The sequence below is a fragment of the Galeopterus variegatus genome, unplaced genomic scaffold (assembly GCF_000696425.1).
Source record: "Galeopterus variegatus unplaced genomic scaffold, G_variegatus-3.0.2 Scaffold1299, whole genome shotgun sequence".
NCBI lineage: Eukaryota > Metazoa > Chordata > Mammalia > Dermoptera > Cynocephalidae > Galeopterus > Galeopterus variegatus.
In genome coordinates, this window is record NW_007727410.1 from 454,387 (window position 1) to 477,756 (window position 23,370).

At 42.0% G+C, this 23,370-nt stretch overlaps 1 protein-coding gene across 1 annotated transcript in view; it reads right to left on the reverse strand.

The window, feature by feature from the left end:
- The window catches only part of SLC7A14 (solute carrier family 7, member 14), a 59,219-nt gene that overhangs the window by 30,691 nt on the left and 5,158 nt on the right, over positions 1 to 23,370 (reverse strand). The window contains exons 2-3 of the mRNA XM_008576153.1: positions 7,599 to 7,835; positions 2,277 to 2,494 (exon numbers count right to left, since the gene is read on the reverse strand). Coding sequence (XP_008574375.1) covers positions 2,277 to 2,494; positions 7,599 to 7,835 — 455 coding nt within the window. The remainder of the gene's footprint in view (positions 1 to 2,276; positions 2,495 to 7,598; positions 7,836 to 23,370) is intronic.

Genomic DNA, 23,370 nt, shown 5'->3' on the forward strand with positions numbered 1-23,370 from the left:
TAAGCTATTAGGGGGATTTTGAAAATTAAATATGAACCGAGCAATTAAAAGTTTCTTAATTGCTTTGACAGGATATTTTCACAAATGATGCACACTCAGCCTGGTTGGTTTAATTATACCCCTGTCTGAGGATAAGAAAAGAGACAAGACTATCTCTTAAGGTTCCTCCCAGCTCCAAGATTCTATGACTTTGTGAAAGTTTAAAGGAAATATAACATGTCAGATTAATTACCTTTTTATTTTTACTTTTTTAAAAAAGGCACATCACACACAAGGTACTTGATGTGGTTGAGAGGGCTTTGGAGTCACACAGACCTGGGCAGGAGTTTCAGCCCTGGCGTCGATTAGCTGAGTGGGGTCAGGGAAGTTACTCACTTCTGTGTGTCTAGGATTCTCCATTTTTAACTTGGGGATAACAGCACCTGTGTTAATGTTTTGTTATAAGAGTCAGATAATATTCATAGAGCACAATGTCAGGCACCTAACAGGTAGTCAGTCAGTAAATACTAGCTGCTTCTTCCCATCATTATAGCTGTTGCTAACCCTAACAATATGCATATAAAAACATCCCAGATTTTGTTCTTTTTTTGCAAACATTTGGTGCAATTAGTTTTCCTGTTGATAGAGGAGAAAGCACAAAAATTAACTGATGGCTGAAGGCCTATAGTAAGTCCATGACCCAATACTTTCTTATATTGTTAAAGAAATGGTGAGAAGGCTTTCCTGTGCTATGATGAAAATGCAGTTGAGTTCAGGGAAAACATTTTTTCCTTTCACTCTTTTAATTTGTTGTTTCTCTTATGTGATAGGAAAGGAACAATTTGTACTATAAGAAAATATAGATTTGGGGATCCAGAATGGGGTCAACAGTGTTTCTTTGTCTCTTCTCTGGTTTTAACCAGTTTTGGTATTTATTCATTTCAAAGAGGAGGGATGAACTTTGTGGTTCTGTGGAATTTGTACAGATAAGCAAAAGACTAGAAATCTCGCCCTAAATTGCTCCCTTGCTTATTTCTCTGCATTGAGCAGCGTGGCATGGTTCAGAATAAACAGAAGTTATTTTGAGTGTTCTCCAAGAGAGATTTCTGATCTCTGGACATCTTGGAGGAAAACCAGTCTAAGCAAAAGCTACAAAAGCAAAGGGGGTGGGATCCTGGACTAGTTTTCCGCATGAGTTCTAAGTAGTCTTGCCTCTGTCGGACTGAAGTTATTCTCTAGTTAAATGAGGGGATGGGATCAGGTGACCTCCAAGATCCCTGACAGCTTGAAATTCTCTGATTTATGCTCTACCATTAAAAAAAAAAGAAAAAGAAAAAAAAANAAAAAAAAATAAAATGATGGGCTAGTGAATTTTACCAATAAATCCATAAAATAAGCACTTTTAGTCATACTAGAGAAAAAAATCAGGTACAACTTAGAATCACTTGTCAGTATAAAGAATTTGCCACTCTGACCTTCCCATTTTTCTTTAGTATAAACCACACCACCCAAATCATGGGACAGGATCTAAAAAATGTCCTTTTGGTCCAGCCAACTCTCTTGCCATCCCCAGATCATACCAGGTAGATTTCTCTGCCATGAATTACACCTGTGGAATAGGATTTATAACTAGCACTCCACTGGGCCCACTCAACTGCCCTCAGACACCAGCAGGGTTCTCCTCCTAGGCTTAAATGTTGGAAGTGAATTTAAAACTATACTCATCTCTTCCCCACCCGTCCACTCTTCCTGGCCTCCTTTACTGTCTTGTCTATTTATGTACATGTCTGTCTCTTTTAGTAGACTATAGAGATACCCCACAGAACTGAGCTGTTCTTATACAGACTTTGAAGTCAGACAGTTCTAGCTATGGGTCCTGACTCCATCACTTACACTGTGTGCTTCATGGCAAGTCATTTGACCTCTCTGAATGTGAGTTTTTTCACTTTAAGACCAGAATGTAAATATCTTCCTCACAAGATTATCAGGATGATTAAGTGAGATGTTGCATACAAAGCACTTAGCACAGTGTTAGACATGTTGCAAGTGGCCAAAACATTGAATCTATTATTGTTATTTGTATAAAATATGATTTCAACAATGCTTATGAAACAAATAAATAAAAAAAAGATAAGAACCACTTCTTCAGAATTCCAACTAAATTCAGGTTAAAAGGTAAAGAGGGTACCATGATGGTCATGGAACACAGCTGCATTTTCTTGGAAATACGTCTTAGGCTTGCCGCAGGTGGAAGGCAGAGCATGTGCAGGTATACCACGCTTTAGGGAGGAACTCACCCCTGACCAGCCATGGGGCAGGAACTGGCCCTCAGCCCAGTATTTCCCGTTGACAAAGAAAAGGCCCGCAATCATGATGAACACCCACACTGCCAGGTTCAGCACGTTGAGGACATTGTTGAAGCCCACAGAATTCTTCACCCCCAGAGCGACGATGATGGTCACAATGACTGCGATCACCAGAGCCAGAAGGTCAGGGTATGATTCTTCACCTTTCCCTAGAAGGGAAAGACATGATTTAGTATTGTCCAGAGGGAAGAAAGGACCATGCAAACTCCTGGTCCCACCCCAGTGCATCTGCACACAGCTCTGAGAAGGGTGGTTGGTCTGTCAGTGAGACAGGAGAAATAACTCTGTAGGTGTGTGTGTGCACGAGTGTGCCTGTACACATGCCTGCATTGTGGTCCACAGGCAGATACAAGTGTCTATTTGCAAATGGGCAGTTTTTGGTACATAGGTAAGATGACCTGATATCCTCGATTAAAAATTGGGGTGTGTGATATGGCAATTACAGCAGTGCCTATGGAACCATGCATGGCACAGAGCGTTTGAAGTCAGGACTGTCCTGGGACATTTGGGACAGATATATATATATATATATATATATATATATATATATATATAGATAGATAGATAGATAGATAGATATAGATAGATATAGATATATAGATATATATATATATATAGATAGATAGATAGATAGATATCTAACATGTAATTTGAAAACTCTTTTATCTTGATTATTATTAATTTTATAGTCTGTAAAATTTCCATTTCATTCCAACAACCTTTTCTTTATTAGCAAATTTAAGAATGTGTGTCTTCAAAGGAAAAAAAAAAAAAAAAAGAAAGAAGGAACAATCACAATAATACCCTGAACTTTCAAAAGGAGAGAATAGAACTGTGGTTATTAGAGGTGGGAAAGGGAGAAGGGAGTTAGCAAGAAATTGGTGAAGGGTCACAAAGAGTGATTACATTTTGTAAAGATGAGTATACCAATCATACTGATTTGAACATAACATATTGTACATGGGTATTGATATTCAACTCTGTACTCCACAGATATGTATAATCAAGTGCATTTCAATAAAAAAAAAGAAGAACGTGTGTCTTTGAAAATGATCACAAGAGGGGTTTTCTTTCCATTTGTGTACATGTGGTTGCAGAGAGAAAATGACCAGTGAACAGCCCTGCCTGCTTGGTCTGGCTATTGGCCAGTGGACTCCTGCCCTCTATAGAGTGGAAAGGGCACTGCCTCAGCAGTCAAGGGTCTGAATTTCAGCTGTACTTTTGCCAGTAGCCAGCTGTGTGGCCTTGGGCAAGTTGCCTCGCCTCTCTGGACCTTATCTGTCAAGAAAAGGAGATGAATGGCCTGATTTTGGAGGATGCTTTCAGACCTAAAATTCTATGAAATCAGTGTACTGAACAGGCACAGTCTTCACATTCTTCATCTTGTGGTATCTGGATACTCAGTATTTTTATCAGTTTTTCTGAGATAGGGACACCAAAGTCAAATGACTTGACACAGCCACAGAATCATTCCTTGGAAGTTCTGAGGCAGGACTTCAAAACTTTCTCAAACATTGTTTAGCAAAAGGGTAAAGTCAGACATCAGGAGGAAAGTGGGTGGCCAGTGATGGATGGAGCCTGAGTCTCATGGTGTTTGTTTTGTGAGCTTCTGATTGTTTAGCGTCCACTCAGTTATGTTATCTTCCTTGACCTTTGCTAGACTGGAATCCACTTTGTTTCTTTAAAAGAATTTTTTAATTTGAAAATTAATACATGTTCATTTATAAAAATTTGAAAAAAAAATCTCCAAATGAAACCACTGGAGAAGTTCCTTACAGTTCTTTTCCCTGCATTGGTTTTATTTTTACATAGTTATTGGCATGGTACACATATTGTTTGTATCTTTTAACATACAACATTACATTAAAACACATTCCATGTTATTACAATAGTCTTCCTAATTGCTAGCTCCATATTATGTGTCCACAGTATATTTAATCATTTGCCCCATATAAAATATTTTGGCTGTTTCTAATTTTCTGTTATTGTAAATAAGGCTGTGATGAACATCTTTTTGTATAATGCTTTCACAGAGATTAGAATCTTTTCCTTAGGATGGATAGATTTGCAAAGGAAGAATTACTTTGCAAAAAAAAAAAGGCCTATGTAAGGCTGGGGATTCATTTTGCTAAATTGCATTCTGAAAGAGGAACCTGTTTATTTGGCTCAGTAAGTTAGCATGTTGGGGTTGGAGGATGTGGTGGTCTCACCCAGGCCGTTGAGGGTTCCCACACTCTCCACCATCCAGCGGCTGATGGTGTGGTTTGCCAGTGAGTCAAACATGCTGCTCAGAGCACTGGCACCAGCGGCAGTGCCAATCAGGTACTCCAGGATCAGATTCCAGCCAATGAAAAACGCCACAAATTCCCCGACAGTGACATAGCTGTAAGTGTAGGCGGATCCTGTGGTCTTGGGGACTCGGACTCCAAACTCTGCATAGCAGACACCTGCGAGGGAAAAACACACAGAGATGGTGGACTTCAGGAGATGAGCTAACCTCCTGGTGGTTAACGATCAGGGGTAGAAAATATTGGGAATCTCTGGGATCTTAGAACAAATACAGTTTCATGTATATGAATTGGTTCAAACCCAATTCTAACCTCTTCCAACCTCACTTCTGAAAGTCTTTTTAACCTGAACGCCTACGAAGGCAATCAAAACTAATTCTACTGAACTGTTGGAAACTCATCTTTATTTAGAAAAATTCCCACTTGTGTACATGTGTCTTGTCATGTTCCTTAGTTGTCAGATCTCCTGAGGGAACATGGGCATGATCCAGTATGACCCTCCACCCTTGATGGCCTCAGGATTACATTATGTGGTAAAATCCTTCTCTTCCACTTTTTACATATTGCTCCTCATTTGGGAGTGATACTTCTAGCAATCTGTGAAAGTGCTGTATATATCTAGATAAAAAATGCGAATATAAATAAATTACAGTCAGGCATCGCTTAACGACAGTGCTATGTTCTAAGAAATTTGTTGTTAGGAGACTTTGTTTGGTGAACATCACAGAGTGAACTTACACAGAACCTAGACGGTATAGCCTACTACACACCTAGGCTATATGGTATGGCCACTGTACATGCAGCCCCTCATCGATCCAAACGTTATTATCTGGCACATGACTGTATTAATTATTAACAAGAAAATTTAGCATGTGCAAAGGATAATTTAACCAACACTTTGAGAGCCTACCATGGGCTTGGCAAGGTGCTAAGGGCTAAGAATAAAAAAAAAAAGAATGACACATGCCCCGCCCTCAAGGTGAGATAGGCTAGAAAATCAGCAGAGGTCGCCATAGGCTGTATGAGCTCGACATTGTAGGCATGTGTGGGAACAATGAGAGCGGAGATGACAGACATGTACTCAGCTGGGTTTGAGGTATATGGAGGAATTAATTGTATAAAGAAGGTGGAACACGAGGCACAGACAGGGCGGAGAGAGACAGCATGAAGTGTTTGGATGGAGGGGAATGTGCGTGGGGTACAGGCAGGAGATGAGGCTGGAGAGGAATGCAGAAGCTATGTGTTTTCCAAAGTGGGTTCTGGGGCCACGTCCACCAGAATCATCAATTGANATATATATATATATATATATAGATAGATAGATAGATAGATAGATATAGATAGATATAGATATATAGATATATATATATATATAGATAGATAGATAGATAGATATCTAACATGTAATTTGAAAACTCTTTTATCTTGATTATTATTAATTTTATAGTCTGTAAAATTTCCATTTCATTCCAACAACCTTTTCTTTATTAGCAAATTTAAGAATGTGTGTCTTCAAAGGAAAAAAAAAAAAAAAAAGAAAGAAGGAACAATCACAATAATACCCTGAACTTTCAAAAGGAGAGAATAGAACTGTGGTTATTAGAGGTGGGAAAGGGAGAAGGGAGTTAGCAAGAAATTGGTGAAGGGTCACAAAGAGTGATTACATTTTGTAAAGATGAGTATACCAATCATACTGATTTGAACATAACATATTGTACATGGGTATTGATATTCAACTCTGTACTCCACAGATATGTATAATCAAGTGCATTTCAATAAAAAAAAAGAACGTGTGTCTTTGAAAATGATCACAAGAGGGGTTTTCTTTCCATTTGTGTACATGTGGTTGCAGAGAGAAAATGACCAGTGAACAGCCCTGCCTGCTTGGTCTGGCTATTGGCCAGTGGACTCCTGCCCTCTATAGAGTGGAAAGGGCACTGCCTCAGCAGTCAAGGGTCTGAATTTCAGCTGTACTTTTGCCAGTAGCCAGCTGTGTGGCCTTGGGCAAGTTGCCTCGCCTCTCTGGACCTTATCTGTCAAGAAAAGGAGATGAATGGCCTGATTTTGGAGGATGCTTTCAGACCTAAAATTCTATGAAATCAGTGTACTGAACAGGCACAGTCTTCACATTCTTCATCTTGTGGTATCTGGATACTCAGTATTTTTATCAGTTTTTCTGAGATAGGGACACCAAAGTCAAATGACTTGACACAGCCACAGAATCATTCCTTGGAAGTTCTGAGGCAGGACTTCAAAACTTTCTCAAACATTGTTTAGCAAAAGGGTAAAGTCAGACATCAGGAGGAAAGTGGGTGGCCAGTGATGGATGGAGCCTGAGTCTCATGGTGTTTGTTTTGTGAGCTTCTGATTGTTTAGCGTCCACTCAGTTATGTTATCTTCCTTGACCTTTGCTAGACTGGAATCCACTTTGTTTCTTTAAAAGAATTTTTTAATTTGAAAATTAATACATGTTCATTTATAAAAATTTGAAAAAAAAATCTCCAAATGAAACCACTGGAGAAGTTCCTTACAGTTCTTTTCCCTGCATTGGTTTTATTTTTACATAGTTATTGGCATGGTACACATATTGTTTGTATCTTTTAACATACAACATTACATTAAAACACATTCCATGTTATTACAATAGTCTTCCTAATTGCTAGCTCCATATTATGTGTCCACAGTATATTTAATCATTTGCCCCATATAAAATATTTTGGCTGTTTCTAATTTTCTGTTATTGTAAATAAGGCTGTGATGAACATCTTTTTGTATAATGCTTTCACAGAGATTAGAATCTTTTCCTTAGGATGGATAGATTTGCAAAGGAAGAATTACTTTGCAAAAAAAAAAAGGCCTATGTAAGGCTGGGGATTCATTTTGCTAAATTGCATTCTGAAAGAGGAACCTGTTTATTTGGCTCAGTAAGTTAGCATGTTGGGGTTGGAGGATGTGGTGGTCTCACCCAGGCCGTTGAGGGTTCCCACACTCTCCACCATCCAGCGGCTGATGGTGTGGTTTGCCAGTGAGTCAAACATGCTGCTCAGAGCACTGGCACCAGCGGCAGTGCCAATCAGGTACTCCAGGATCAGATTCCAGCCAATGAAAAACGCCACAAATTCCCCGACAGTGACATAGCTGTAAGTGTAGGCGGATCCTGTGGTCTTGGGGACTCGGACTCCAAACTCTGCATAGCAGACACCTGCGAGGGAAAAACACACAGAGATGGTGGACTTCAGGAGATGAGCTAACCTCCTGGTGGTTAACGATCAGGGGTAGAAAATATTGGGAATCTCTGGGATCTTAGAACAAATACAGTTTCATGTATATGAATTGGTTCAAACCCAATTCTAACCTCTTCCAACCTCACTTCTGAAAGTCTTTTTAACCTGAACGCCTACGAAGGCAATCAAAACTAATTCTACTGAACTGTTGGAAACTCATCTTTATTTAGAAAAATTCCCACTTGTGTACATGTGTCTTGTCATGTTCCTTAGTTGTCAGATCTCCTGAGGGAACATGGGCATGATCCAGTATGACCCTCCACCCTTGATGGCCTCAGGATTACATTATGTGGTAAAATCCTTCTCTTCCACTTTTTACATATTGCTCCTCATTTGGGAGTGATACTTCTAGCAATCTGTGAAAGTGCTGTATATATCTAGATAAAAAATGCGAATATAAATAAATTACAGTCAGGCATTGCTTAACGACAGTGCTATGTTCTAAGAAATTTGTTGTTAGGAGACTTTGTTTGGTGAACATCACAGAGTGAACTTACACAGAACCTAGACGGTATAGCCTACTACACACCTAGGCTATATGGTATGGCCACTGTACATGCAGCCCCTCATCGATCCAAACGTTATTATCTGGCACATGACTGTATTAATTATTAACAAGAAAATTTAGCATGTGCAAAGGATAATTTAACCAACACTTTGAGAGCCTACCATGGGCTTGGCAAGGTGCTAAGGGCTAAGAATAAAAAAAAAAAGAATGACACATGCCCCGCCCTCAAGGTGAGATAGGCTAGAAAATCAGCAGAGGTCGCCATAGGCTGTATGAGCTCGCTGGCACATGACTGTATTAATTATTAACAAGAAAATTTAGCATGTGCAAAGGATAATTTAACAAACACTTTGAGAGCCTACCATGGGCTTGGCAAGGTGCTAAGGGCTAAGAATAAAAAAAAAAAGAATGACACATGCCCCACCCTCAAGGTGAGATAGGCTAGAAAATCAGCAGAGGTCGCCATAGGCTGTATGAGCTCGACATTGTAGGCATGTGTGGGAACAATGAGAGCGGAGATGACAGACATGTACTCAGCTGGGTTTGAGGTATATGGAGGAATTAATTGTATAAAGAAGGTGGAACACGAGGCACAGACAGGGCGGAGAGAGACAGCATGAAGTGTTTGGATGGAGGGGAATGTGCGTGGGGTACAGGCAGGAGATGAGGCTGGAGAGGAATGCAGAAGCCATGTGTTTTCCAAAGTGGGTTCTGGGGCCACGTCCACCAGAATCATCAATTGAATCCTAATTTCAGGAGATGGGAACCAGGAATCTGCATTTAACAAGCCCCCCAAGTAATGCTGGTGCTCACTTATATTTGAAAAACCGTGGAACACTGCCTCATTCTTTGATGTAATTAAAGACCAGATTATAAAGAGTTCGAGAATATGCCAAACCTCTGGGAGCTGGGAGAATTTTCTATTTTGTGCTAGGAAGTCTGGGTGTGGGGTCAGGGGGTGGGGCACCAGTTGGAGGACAGACATAGGACAGCTGGGAAGAAACACACTGGGAGTGGGATGTAGGAGGACGTAGGAGGGAACTCAAGTAAACTTTGCCTTCAGTCCCAATTTTGTTAACGGCCAAGCCTGAGGTTCTGTCTTCACAAACCAGAGAACAATAGTTCACTCTTTTGTGAATAAAGAGAGCAGGTTTCTTCTCCTTTTGAAGGGGGTGAAATCAATGCAAGGAAGCAAAAACAGAGATGTCAAAAGCAATGACATAATAAATGATTCAATGTGATGTAATATCTCTCCCTTTACCTCAGTGGCTTCAGTTGTCAGGATGTCCACTAGGAAAGAGCATTGGAACAGTCTCAACTGCCGTCTCAACTCCACTCCTTACATTCAGTTTCCTTATTTGCAAAATTAAAGTATTATACCAGCTGCTCCCCTAAGGACCTCCTAACTCTGACACTCTAGGATTCTACCTGTTATACTAAATGTTGCTGCTTTTGCTGCAAAATACAGCAAGCAAAACTTAACCTTTCTTTCATATCAATTACTATATTGTCCTGTATTTTGGAGATGATCTTGGGGATAGTGAAGCCATTTGCCCCTACATTAAATGGCCCAGGCTGCTATTTATCTTGAGTGCCTATGTCAGCCCTCCTCTCCCCACTTTGTAGAATAGTTTTCCATTTCCTTCCTTGATGTCACACCATCAGTTGTTACTTCTTGTTGCTGTCACAGTGCGTACCTTGAGCAGTCAGATCACCTCTTTTCTAAACTGCTGCTTCCAACACCTGATGTTTAAATTGTTACAGTGAGTCAAAATTAAGAGGAAATGGTCTCTGAAGGAAGGTCCAGAGAACTCTTCCGTGTGGAAAGAACAGTGTCTGTAAGCATTAAGCATGAGGACCTGATGATATTTTCTTGGATGCTTGGAGGACTTCTGTGTTCTCTTAAGAGTTGAGTTTGCACTTATGGATTAGGTTGCTCTGTTAGTGCTGGTTGAGGAAGGTATTTGGAGGCAACTATCTTCTCCTTCCCAGTGTAGGATCCACAGCTTTACCCAATAATTCCTATACCCTATGAGTTTATTCTCTACACCCACCTTTACCCCCAATAATGTACAAGGTTTATAAGTAGAATTTTTCTGAGTGATGCTTTTGAAACAGGCATCGATTTGATTGCAAATTTAATTTGGAGAGCCAGTATTGGGGAGTTTGTGCAATCAAATGTTCTCTTCATAATATTTGATCTGCCAAATTAAATTTAAAAATAGTCAATTCACCCCCAGAACCCACTTGTCAAGAGTAATTAGCAAATAGCTGAGTCTTCATTAGGTCGTGTGAGGGGACCAGCCCCTTGCTGTCCTGAGTCAGAGCAAAAGACCCTGGCTGTGTATGGTGTCAAGAGCATTTGGAATCTTAGTCATTCATTTTCCAAGATCCTGCTGAGATCCTGATGACAGGAGCTTGGGGAGAACAGTGAGAAAATCAATCAGCCACTAACCATATAAGACAATTTCTGCTCCAGGAAATCATTCTTTTGGAGACATTGTAAAGAATCTTATAATATTTTTGACTCTTTCTGATTTGTTTGTATGCAGGAATCCAGGCTTTTAGTGGGCGCTAGAGTACCTAGCCTGGCCTTGAAGCTTAGTGATGAGGAGTGAGTGTTTACAATCCCAAATACCCTGGAAGAAACTGGAAAATGTTGTCAATCATTCAACTATTTTGAAATATCTGGTGTGCAAGAGAGAGACATTTTCAAGAGTATCTTTCGAATTTCAATAAGAAAGAAAAATCCTAGAAAGGGAAACCTTGGCTTTTATCCTGGATTATCTAGTAATTGAGTGTCCAAGGGCAAGTTACTTACCCTCACATGGGTAAAATGAGGTGGCCAACTAGATAAGCTTTAGGGTCCCTTCTAGTGCATCATTCTTTGGTTTCACAACTAGAGTTAACTCTTAATCACCTGAATCAATGGAAGCTATAGAAAATACTGCAAACCAGTGGTTTCAACAAAGGTGGCATTGCCTCTAAAGAGAATTTTGGAAGTCTGTGGGAGTGTCTCAGGTTCTCATGATCATTGTGGGAACTTATGGCATTAAATGGGCAGGGGCTTGGGTTGTTAGACATTCTGTAATGTGTGGGACTGTCCCACAGAATGAAGCATTATCTTATATCTTACATGACTTCTGGAGGTCCCAGTGCACATTCATGTAAGTACAAACCTGTTTATAGTTTCTGAACCTGAATTTATCTCCATTTTACATATAAACACAAAGGTTTTTTTTTTTTTTTTGTCCTGGCTTCACAGACATTGGATTTTCTAGGACTACAGCTGGGTAAATTGAGGGACAGTTGTAATTTGTTTTGTTTGGAATTTACTAAGAGTTGGTCATCATTTTGGAAAAGCACTTCATCAACAGCAACGTTGCTCATGATCTTTGAGTACCACACAACACACCTGTGTGTGTGCATTTGTAGCAGTTGTGTTCACAATGATTCTGCAAATGACTGCAAACATCTTATGGCCTCATTATGTCTCCAAGTGTATACATGTCCCAGCATTCACATGTTGAAATAAATATTGTTTTTATTAGAAATTACTTTCCTTTAATTTATCTTTCATACTCAGAGCATATTGATTTTTTAAAAAAATTAAGTGTATAGGAAGGTAACATCATCTCTAATTTTCACCCCGGAATAGCTAAAGAAGCACTACAAAGCATTTATACCAAAAGTTGATTTGTGTGTACTAGGGTGGAAAATCACTATTCTAAATGAACGCTCAATGAGAGATCATTACTTAATTTACTAATCCATTAAAAAAATTCTTGCCCCAGAGTTACCGTCTCAATCATATTTGCTTTATGCTATTATCAAAGTGGTTTTGCATTTTTTTTGGTTTTACCCATCAAGTGATTGGAGAGGGAGAGCCATATTGATTCCAAAAATACAAAATCGTGTAGCCAGAGAAAATCAATATAAAATACAATATTGGGGCACAGGTGGCTGTCAATGAATGACTGCACGCTGCAGGTCACATGATAGAAATGTTCCCATTGGAGTTGTTTGGAAATGGCAAGTCTATGTCCTTGAAAAATAGGAAGGATTCATTTCAGAGGAACTAGAGGGAATAAGACTGATTCCTCACAGCATGCAACTCTGATACCCTTTCCAATTACTCACCCTCTAATTGTTATAAACACATCCCTATTTACATTTTGTCGCATCCTCAGTGTTTTGTTTTACTTCTATACCCAGAACTATTTGTGGTTAAACTGAAAAACTGCCAGCCTAAAAAGCAGTCAAACTGAGAGAGGCCTTACATATTGAAAAAAGGGTTGGGACAAGATACCAGGAGATTCTCTATTTGAAATATTCTCTATGAATCCCCTGTTGTGTATCCCAAATGATGTGTGATTTGGGTTCAGAAAAATATAATCCTTTTCAGTGTGAATTTCTTTCTAAGTCAGAGTCTAGGGTTCTATCACATATAGGAATAAAGAGCCAGCCTTAGGTTCAGTGCTCCCGGAGAGCCTACGTACAACCTTGAACATTCCAAACTGTGCTTAATACAGTGCTGCTGCCCAACCCCCAATTTCCTCACGCCACTCACAGCCTGCCCTGCCTCTTTTGATTTCTGAGAACCCGTAGGCAAAGACCCAGCTGGGAGCAGGCAAAAGACAGGGAAGGGCTCCTCCACTTAAGAAATGTGTTACGTTCCACATTCCACCAAAGAAAGCCATTAGACAAATAGTACTTTAAAGTAAGTGTACTTTTACCTAGAAGGATTAGATCTAGTGGATATTCACACTTGAAATCCAATTGCTCTGCTCAGATAAAGAGAGGTTTTCCCATTAACATGTAGCTTACTTAACTTCTACTAATTCCCTAACCTACTTATCAACTAACTTAGCAGTTTCCTAAATAATTCCTGACTTCCTAATTTCCTTCCTTTATGTGACACACATCATTAAGTGCCTACTAAATCAGGTACTATAGTGAATTCCAGAGACCCAAATGGTAAGTAAGCTGATTTCCTGACCTCGAAGCATCTGTATTCCAATCAGGAAAGAGTTCAATGAACAGATGATCCAAGCAGCCAGTATTGATCCTTTAGAGTATTTATGAGGTGCTTTTGAAGCCCAGTGGCTGAGCGTGGTTCTTAGGGAGCATGATTCTTAGGTTTCTGGGGAAGTGGGGAGGAAGCAGGAGGCTTTTGAGCTGCATCTTCAACAGTGAGCTGAATTTTGCCAGTCAGGAAAAAATGGGGGAAAGACAGATGAAAGGGCACAGCCGGAATGACACAGGCAGGCTACTTTGGGGATGGAGGAAGATTTGTCTGTAGAGGTGGACAGGATCAAGCGATTGAGGAGTGGGCCCTTTCGAATAGAATGGTGGCATGTGGCTGTAAAAGACGGTGCAGCTCATGTGCTTCTGTAGTTTTAAAGCTCTTTCTTGGTTGTAGAACATTTTTTCTTCACTCCAAGTGTTATTTGAGAGCCTAATACATGAGTAAGTAAAAGCAGGTGGACATGCAGGAACAGACTGAGTGGGGAGGGGTGTCAACTGCTCAGGGGGGTTGTTCCCTTCACAGATGATGCTACTGAGCCCCCAAACTGAAGTTGCATTTTCAATTAACGACAGAGCTGGGGCTAGAGCTGAAGTCTCCTCGTAGCTAGTTCTAGGAGCTTTCAAATTCATTCATTCATTTATCTGTTTCGTTCATAAGGTATCACTCTATGCATCTATGTTAGTTTTAAAGGTGAACAGGAAGAATAGTCTCTTTTTGGGGGGGCTCTTATAGTCTCCTAGGGGAGAACACAAACCAGAAATCCAACCAGCCAGAAGGACTATCCAAAGGGAAGAGGATATCAAGATATATATGAGGGAGTGGAGGGGTGTGCCCAGGAAAGCAATTTGCCACCTCTGCTGTTTCCTTCAGGGCTCCAGGATCAGCAGAAACTTGAGTGTTGCTTAGAGGGTCAGTCAAGCTGCCTTGGTGTGGGGGGGGCACAGGTTGTGGATATCAGGCCTGGTTAGTTGCTTTGGATATACGCTATCTATTCTACTTCATAAAGGGGAGTTAGGAAGGTTGGGGTGGGCTGCCCTAGCAAAGGCAGGAGGTCAGAGATTCCCCATCCTTGAAGTCAGCTCCTCCTGAGGGCCAATTATCTGCCATCTCCCAGACACAGGATGAATCAGCCACTGGACTTCACTAGGGCAACTCACCACTGAGGCCCAAACATGTCCTTAAGAAAGTCCTCACCCAATATAGCATTCTGCTGAGGTAGTTGTTACCCATTCCTTCTCCTTTTCTTCTTTTTCTTAAAACATCTGTTTTAAAAAATTCACAGCAGGGCAAAGACATGTATATACGGCTGTGGTTGCTAGTCCTGCTTAAATGTAGATTGGGAGTGGGGTAGAAGGAGAAATCGCAAGACCTCAGGGAGGACTGGAGTGTGAATTCCTTTGGAAACATTTGTTTTCTCCGTGACACTGAATTCTGGATGGCAGGTAATGCAAAGGGGAGTTAGGAAGGTTGGGGTGGGCTGCCCTAGCAAAGGCAGGAGGTCAGAGATTCCCCATCCTTGAAGTCAGCTCCTCCTGAGGGCCAATTATCTGCCATCTCCCAGACACAGGATGAATCAGCCACTGGACTTCACTAGGGCAACTCACCACTGAGGCCCAAACATGTCCTTAAGAAAGTCCTCACCCAATATAGCATTCTGCTGAGGTAGTTGTTACCCATTCCTTCTCCTTTTCTTCTTTTTCTTAAAACATCTGTTTTAAGAAATTCACAGCAGGGCAAAGACATGTATATACGGCTGTGGTTGCTAGTCCTGCTTAAATGTAGATTGGGAGTGGGGTAGAAGGAGAAATTGCAAGACCTCAGGGAGGACTGGAGTGTGAATTCCTTTGGAAACATTTGTTTTCTCCGTGACACTGAATTCTGGATGGCAGGTAATGCAGTATCTCCATCATTGCTATCTCCCTTGAGAAGCAGGTTGCTGGATTCTGAGAAACATCCCTCCAGCCCCCCTGTCACATGCCGCTGGACCCAGTGAGCCTGCACTGATGGCCCCTTCCTGATGCTCTTGGTTAGCCAAGAAAATTGTGGGTTTCTTTTTCAGAGAGTGATCCATCCAGTGCTCTCCCCCTCCCGCCTCACTGCTACTGTCTCTTCTACCTGCTCAGCCTCGGTCACTCCATCACCTGTCAGGGAAGCCCAGACAAGTTTTACAAATGTGTCTGGAAGAAAAGCAATTTGTCTGGGGATGCCTACGTTTCTTTGTGTCTAAGAAGAGACTTATTATTTCTCGGCCACAGCAGGTCCCACGTGTACGGCAGCAGCATGTGTTTAGGGGATGGGCAGTACCACCAGTCGGGGTATATGACACCATCAGTTACTGAACCTGACCAGGCTCCAATTAAAGTTGGGTGGGGAGCAGAGAACTCTCAAGTCCCCCAAACCACAGCCCCAATATATCACCTTATAAACAGAGGGAAAGAAGCTGTCCTTACGGTCAGAGAAGTGACCACTCAAACAGGTCAAGGAAGTTTAATAATTTGTTGATAAAACATGACCAGCCTATCTGTTTACTCTCTTCTCTAGACCTCCCTCTATGTAAATATTTTGAAGTTATTGGAGGTGCAGTTGCCATAATATGATGAATTCAAGTATTATATTGTCTGGCCATGCTATTGTTAATCACCATTAATAATGTACATAATTTTACTTGATTGCTCTATCAAATGATAATGATGAAGGTTATAATAATAATAATAATAATGCTCATGTGGTTGCTTTCAACTAAAGAATCCACAGGGACAGCAGAGCCAATCTTCTGGTCTGGACTGATTCTTCTTTGTTGCTGAGGTGGCCACTGGACTGCAGCTGCCTGTTTCTCTGCTCCTAACGTTTTTACGTGGGTGGCCGCAGGTTAACATCACAGGCCATCTTGGAGGGGAAAAGACATTACAAAAGAGGNTTATATTGTCTGGCCATGCTATTGTTAATCACCATTAATAATGTACATAATTTTACTTGATCGCTCTATCAAATGATAATGATGAAGGTTATAATAATAATAATAATAATATTAATGCTCATGTGGTTGCTTTCAACTAAAGAATCCACAGGGACAGCAGAGCCAATCTTCTGGTCTGGACTGATTCTTCTTTGTTGCTGAGGTGGCCGCTGGACTGCAGCTGCCCGTTTCTCTGCTCCTAACGTTTTTACATGGGTGGCCGCAGGTTAACATCACAGGCCATCTTGGAGGGGAAAAGACATTACAAAAGAGGAAGGTGAAAGCACATGTTTTTGGCATCCACCTGTGCCAGGCTCGTTGCACACGGTTCCTCCCTTGCTGCTCAGGTAACGTGTGAGAGTCACCAGCCCCTCTGCGTTGGGAGAGGGAAGCTTCGCGTTCTATTCCATACTCCAGTGAGGGACTGTGAGGGTGAAGAGAAAGTTCCCATTGCCTTGCCCGGCCTCTCTTTATGAGACCTACTGCCTCTCGTCCAGGCGACTGTGATAGCGGGGCTGAAAAGGCTCTGTGCAGAAAAGGAAGTGGGAGCTGAAGTGACCTCCAGCAATCCTCTCCCACCCCAGCGTAGTTCAGCTTTTCACTCTCAAGGAGTAGGTAGGCAGTGCCCCATTTCTAAGGCAGAGGAAGGTGGCACTGGTAGAGATGACAGATCTAAGAAGCTTCTGTGGGGGCATCAGGTCACTGCCCCCTGCCCTGAGAATATGACAGACAAGGTTACAGATGAGTGTTGAGAGGACACACCTGAGCTCTCGTGGGGCCTCCTCTGCCCACGTGAGGAGCAGGAGGCCCGAGGTTCCACTGGGAGGGGACACATTCTCAGGAGACGCCTAGCGGGGAGGAGACACAACACATCTTCCATGGCCTGGATCCCTTCTCTGTGGAGGACCTGCCCAAAGACACGAGAACCCCTCATGAGAGGGGAGCCATCTCGACATTTTCCAAACTGGGCTAATGAGCAGGGCCAGAGACACAGGATTTAGGAGACTTGTTAGAGAGAATCTTTTGGGTGCGGATTTGCTTACAGCTCCTACTTCTAGATCCCCCTCCTGTGATACAAACACCTTCCACTTTCACATCCCCCATTCTCCCTTCCCGCTTTCTACTCCCTTGCCCTTCAGAACTCTAGGAGGATTGGGTCTTCTGCAGGGCATGAGTATTAAATTTGTATTTTAAGGAGTGAGTGTTGCCACCAGCTGGTCTGTAAGGATGGAAGGATGGTGTGCAGGTGGGAAACGGTAGTCACAGCATCTTCTGTGCACAGCAGACAAGGACTGGGGGCTATGGTTCTTCCTAAGAGTCTCACCTAGATGGTCCTGAGGGATTGTTTCCAACTAGGCAGCCCTTACTGAATGCAATGGCAATGGTGGAATTTTGCACAAGGGAACTCCAGTGAATGGAACAAGGGATTCCCTTGGATACCCTGGTGGCCTCTTCGAAGAGGCATTCCTGCCAAGGAAAACATCGAGAGCTCTTGGCCAGATTTACAGTATGCAGCCACATAAGCACTCTCATAATTAAAAGTCTTAGAAATGTTTTTGAAGGAGCAGGCGTTTGTATCTATGTTTCACATATAAAAGAAATTCATTATTTTGGTTATTTTCTTTAAAAGTCTAAGAAATTATAAGCTGGGTCATTTATAAACCAAGTCTCAAGATAAATAAATATAGCCAAGGGCTATTATTGAATTTATTCCAAAGTAGGAAAAGACTAAAGAGTTAATAGGATCTGAAAATATATTTGTAGTGTATATGTGTATTTACCTATATCAGTAAATGTAAACATATATGTATATACACTTTCAATTAATTTGCAAGGGACTTTTGGGGGCCAGACATATGAAAATGGCTAGTGGTGAGGTACAGGATGAGGAGTTTGTGATGCATGTTAGCAAATAAGTGCTATTCACACATGTACCCATGGCTCTCCATAAAGCACAAACACAGGTGTGTCCAGGATGAGCGCATGCCTTGGGTTGTTAAATAAAGGATCCATTCCAGTACTTGCAGTTCCCTCTTCTCCATGCCACGTCTACCCTTTGCTTTGTGGTGCTTGCCTCCACTATATCCCAGAAATCGCAATCTCCACCCCAGAAGCTGTCAGCTGGAGTGGACTTTCATTAGTGGCTCTGGCTGGTGATGCTCCTGCCCTCCTCGTTTCCTTGTGTGAGAAACTGTTCTTCCTTCAGTTCCACTCCCACTCCTCTGCCCACTTCTCTTCTCCATCGTTGCTTCTTATTTATCTATCTCCATTTGTGTGTAGACATTTAACAAAGTTCTGACCTCAGCTCTTTTCTCTCTTTACGCCCCTTGCTTCAGTGATCTCGCCCCTTGCCAGGGCAGGTGAAGCTTGCCAGGGGCTCTCTGATTCCCTCGGGTGGCCATGGCCCCTTAGCACCAGCTTCTGAACGAGCAATAGGAAGAGTGGGCCAGAGTGTCAGAGCAGATGGCCTGTCGCGTGCCAGCATAGCTCCTATTCCTAAGCTTCCAGCAACACTCCTGTCTCAGGTATTTATCCCAAGGTCGTTGGCAGGCACCATAACTTCTTATCTCTGCATCCCTAGCACCTATTTCAATGCTCAGACTGAGGCTCCTACATATCACTTCTTCAGAGACAGGACTTTGTCATGGTATCCTGTGTATTTTCCTTTATAGCGCTTATCACAATTTGTAGTTGTTATGGTATTTATTTACTTGTTTTCTGAGGCACAGCCTACTTGTGTGTTTTACAACACAGCCTTTTTAAAGGAGCTGGTTCTGCAGAGAAGAAAACTGCTCTTGGGTATATACCTTCAGAGCCAAAAGTATGCTCTTTGCACAAGGTTCATCTGGAGAAAGGATGAGTAGGAGGCAGGCCTATGGGGTCTTTTTGCTAGGGGTGGACTGAGGGGCTTCAGAATCAGAACCAGAGACTGCTCCTTTGCGTTAAGAAAGAACCTAGCCTTGCTGGGTTGGAGACTGGCCAATAGTGGCATAGTAGTGATAATAATAGGAGCAAACATTACTGAGCATTTACTGTGTGAATGGGCTATATTAAGCACTTTACATACACAATCTTACAGAAAAGTTATTATTTCCATTTACAGATGATGAATCCAAGATCTTGACAGGTTATCCCAACAAGACTTTCCAACCTTTTCTGCTTCACATAAAACACCTAGAAAATGACATATTTGTATGGACATGGGAAGGGGGTGATGTGTACAAGGGTGAGGCTGCTCACAGGTAGAGGTGACTAGCCTGGGACTCTGCCACTTCCCAGCTGCCCTGGGGCCAAGGAAGCAATACCTTGACACACCTGTAACTCACAGCATCCTGTTTGGAAAGCTCTAGGTTAAGACTATTTCCCAAGTCACACAAGGAATAAATGGCAGAGCAGGGCTTCAGCTCCGGGGACTAACTACATCTGACTCCCAGATGCTAGATGTGCTTGGTGTGTGTGTGTGTGTGTGTGTGTGTGTTTGTGTGTGTGTGTGTGTGTGATGTGTCATGTGTGTTTGTGAGAGGAGTTGAGACAATAGACCTTTCTTTACAAATCTTTCCCCTCCCTGTGTTCTTTTTTGTCAGAACTCATGTTAGAACAAAATCTAATTCAAACTCTTCATTTTGTAGAGGAGGAAACTCCGGTCGAGAGAAGTGAATGACTTACCAAAGGGCCCCGAGCTACTGAGGGGCAGAGCTGGAACTAGATCTCAGCTATTCCCACTTCTGACCCAGGCCTGGCTGTTTAATGTGTGCTTGTCTTGTTTCTTAGCACTGATGTCAAGCTCTTTGTCTCAGAGTTCTCTCCTGTGCTCTGCAGCCCCTCCTGTGATGCTGAGCTCAGAGCAGGTGGCCATGCCTCCCACAGCCGTGCTGGGTGCTCTTGCTATGCACTGTACACTCTACCAGGTGCTGCAGAAGATGTAAATGAAGCCCAGGTTTTCCTGGGTTTACTGAAGGAAACTTGTTTTCACCATCAGTAATTTGAGAAACTTTCAAATTTCTATTAAAAATTTGCTCACTTTCTCTGAACTGGTAACTGACATCCTTCCTACAGGGCTGTCAACTGAGCCCTATATAGAAGAGCTACATGAACTTCACAATACCTTTCTCCTTGCTGCTGACAGGTGACAGCAAAATGCTGAGTTTAGAAGTCCTTTTCATGACCTCATTTACAGAAGTTTTGATCTAGAAAAGTGCTCTTCTAATCAATAGAATAGGGTGAGAGAGGCTCTTTTGAAACTCACTTGAGTGCATGTTTCCTTGATTCATTTGATTCTCTTCAGTGCCTTTTTAAATTTGGAGGTGTACGGCCTGCATAAAGCAGCTTGGGAGAATGGTCTCTGAAGCCAGGCAGGATCATATTTAGAGTCAGTCTTTGCTGCTGACCATCATGTGGCCCTGGACAAGACACCTAACCTCTTTGAGCCTCAGTTTTGTCATCTACAAAATGAGTATAATAGTGGCTTCATTTTGTAGGGTTTGTTGGGAGGATTATGCAAATAGTATTTGGCTAATGCTGGGGACATCAAAAGTCCTCAAGAGTTTAGCTACTATGATGAGCCATAAAATGGGGACACTAATAGCCACCTGATAGGTAGGTTGAGAGGATTAAATGAGGTAATGTATGCGTAGTACCTGCTGCACAGTATTTGCCTAATAAACAATACTACTACTACTACTAAAAGCTAGTATTTATCCAGTGCTTGCCAAGTTACGTCTTAGAGACTTCATAAACATCAGGGATAGCCGCTATCATTATTAAGATTCCAACATACAGTGTGTATTTGGACAATAGTTGAGAGATCTAGTCTTACAGAGGTTTGAGGACTGACACGCATTTGTTCATTTTTGCATTTCAGATGTAATATTTCTGCCTCTTCCACCACTCAATGTATTTAAAAACTGTTCTCAGAGGTGCTTTGGGAAACAAACAAATGCAGCTTTCAGGAATGAATGAGTTATCTTGGATGACTGAGAAGGGATTGCAAAGGACCAACCCTCCTGGTTCACCTCTCAAGTCTNTAATATTTCTGCCTCTTCCACCACTCAATGTATTTAAAAACTGTTCTCAGAGGTGCTTTGGGAAACAAACAAATGCAGCTTTCAGGAATGAATGAGTTATCTTGGATGACTGAGAAGGGATTGCAAAGGACCAACCCTCCTGGTTCACCTCTCAAGTCTGCCTTCAATTTGAGGAGGAAGGATCATTTGTTGTTTTGGAAAATAAAACAAGGGAACTCATCAGACTATCTACATAGACTCTAAATCTTTAGAAAATTTTCATCTGTCATGAAAATCCAACAGGAGATGAGTACTGGAATGGGGAGACTACATCTGAGCTTTGTGAAAGTCTGCAGAACCAGCCCAGGGAGGAGGAGGTTTGCCTGTGGCAAAGTCATCTGCTCATAGAACTCTTCTCCCCTTACTACCTCCCCAGGAATTCTGTTCCCACGGGCTAGCCTGATGATGGGTCAGAAGGTGCTAACGAGCAAATGAGCATGGCAGGAAACACAAATTATAAACACTAATGCTAAATTATAAACAAAGAGTGCCAAAAAACAGTGCTTGCTGTGATGGCCCTTTATTGCCTTTTAGACTCAATCAGAGAAAATTGATTGTAATTTATTCATCCACATCTAATGAGAAAGATTTTCTGGCTTCAAAGGTCTCAGAGACAGCTTGCTGAAATGGAAGAGCATGAACTCTGGAGTCCTACAGTCTTAGGTTTGAGTTCTGGCTCTACACTAAATAGCTCTGGGACTTTCAGGAAGTTCCTTTAACCTCTGACTCTCCAGCTGTCATATGTAGAGCAGAACTAAAGTCACCCCTCCCTCCACTGGGTTGGTGAGGATAGGAAGGAAGTGCTACACGCAAAGATGACTTCAATATTCCCCGTGGTCTTCTGTGGTCGTCTCCTTGGCTTGAGTTTTCTGTTTCTACTTTCACATTCTGTCACCAGAAATGTGTGGTAAAATCCACTATTCTGATGACGTTATTTCAAAAACATTCTCACCTATGACGTGTCTTTTCTTGGCTAGGAAGAGCATTTCTCACTCTCCCTCATTGTCCCTCATCCTCCCATGCCCAAATCCACTCCACCCTACCCCTCTTTTCAGCCTCCACTGTCAGGGACTAGGGCCTCGTAATCTCTTTCCTGTTTTATACAATACGTGCGTAACCCATTTTCCGCCTCTGCTCTCTCTCCACTGTGTTACTAAAGTACTATCTGGTCATGTCACTGAACTTCTTATTGCCTACAGAATGACACCTAACCTTCCTGGCTTGGTCCCCAAATCCCTCCCCTGAGAACCCCTTTGTTTAGTGAATTATCTCCATAGACCATTTTGACTGGGGGAAGACAGTCTTCGGAGAATGGCCAAGATAAACTCATGGGTGACAAAGAGATAAGTAAACCCACTGCCTGGGTGAGATATGGAAAAGGATTTTAGGGCTCGCCAGTGAGCAGGCTGGGAAGTAGAAGGTGAGGTTGAAGGAGAAAGACTGCCCATCAGTGGGGCTGGAGGTGGGAGCCAAGAGCCAAGAAGAGAGGGTCGGTGGACATTCCCTAAAGGTGGGGAACCTGATACATTTTTACAGAACCATATATTATTAGATTTTTGTTAACCATTTCTTTTGAGTAGATGATAAAAATGACTGGTGCTGTGTATGCACACTGTCATTTAATCCTTACCAAAAATATTTGACACATGTGCTTGAAGGGTTATTATAGAAAGTGCAGAAGTGTAAGAGTCATTCAGACCTATATTCTGTTTGCGGTTCAATTTTAATAACATTAAAAGAGAACTGGACATAAACTAGGAGAAAAAGTCAAACTTGCCTCTCTTCTGCCCCTCAGGTTCATAGGTGCCTCTTGGGGCTTTGCACGGCCAGATGTCTCTGGCCCTTCACTTTGTCTCATCCCCAGCCAGCTAAACTGGAGAAGCTCAGCAAACCATCC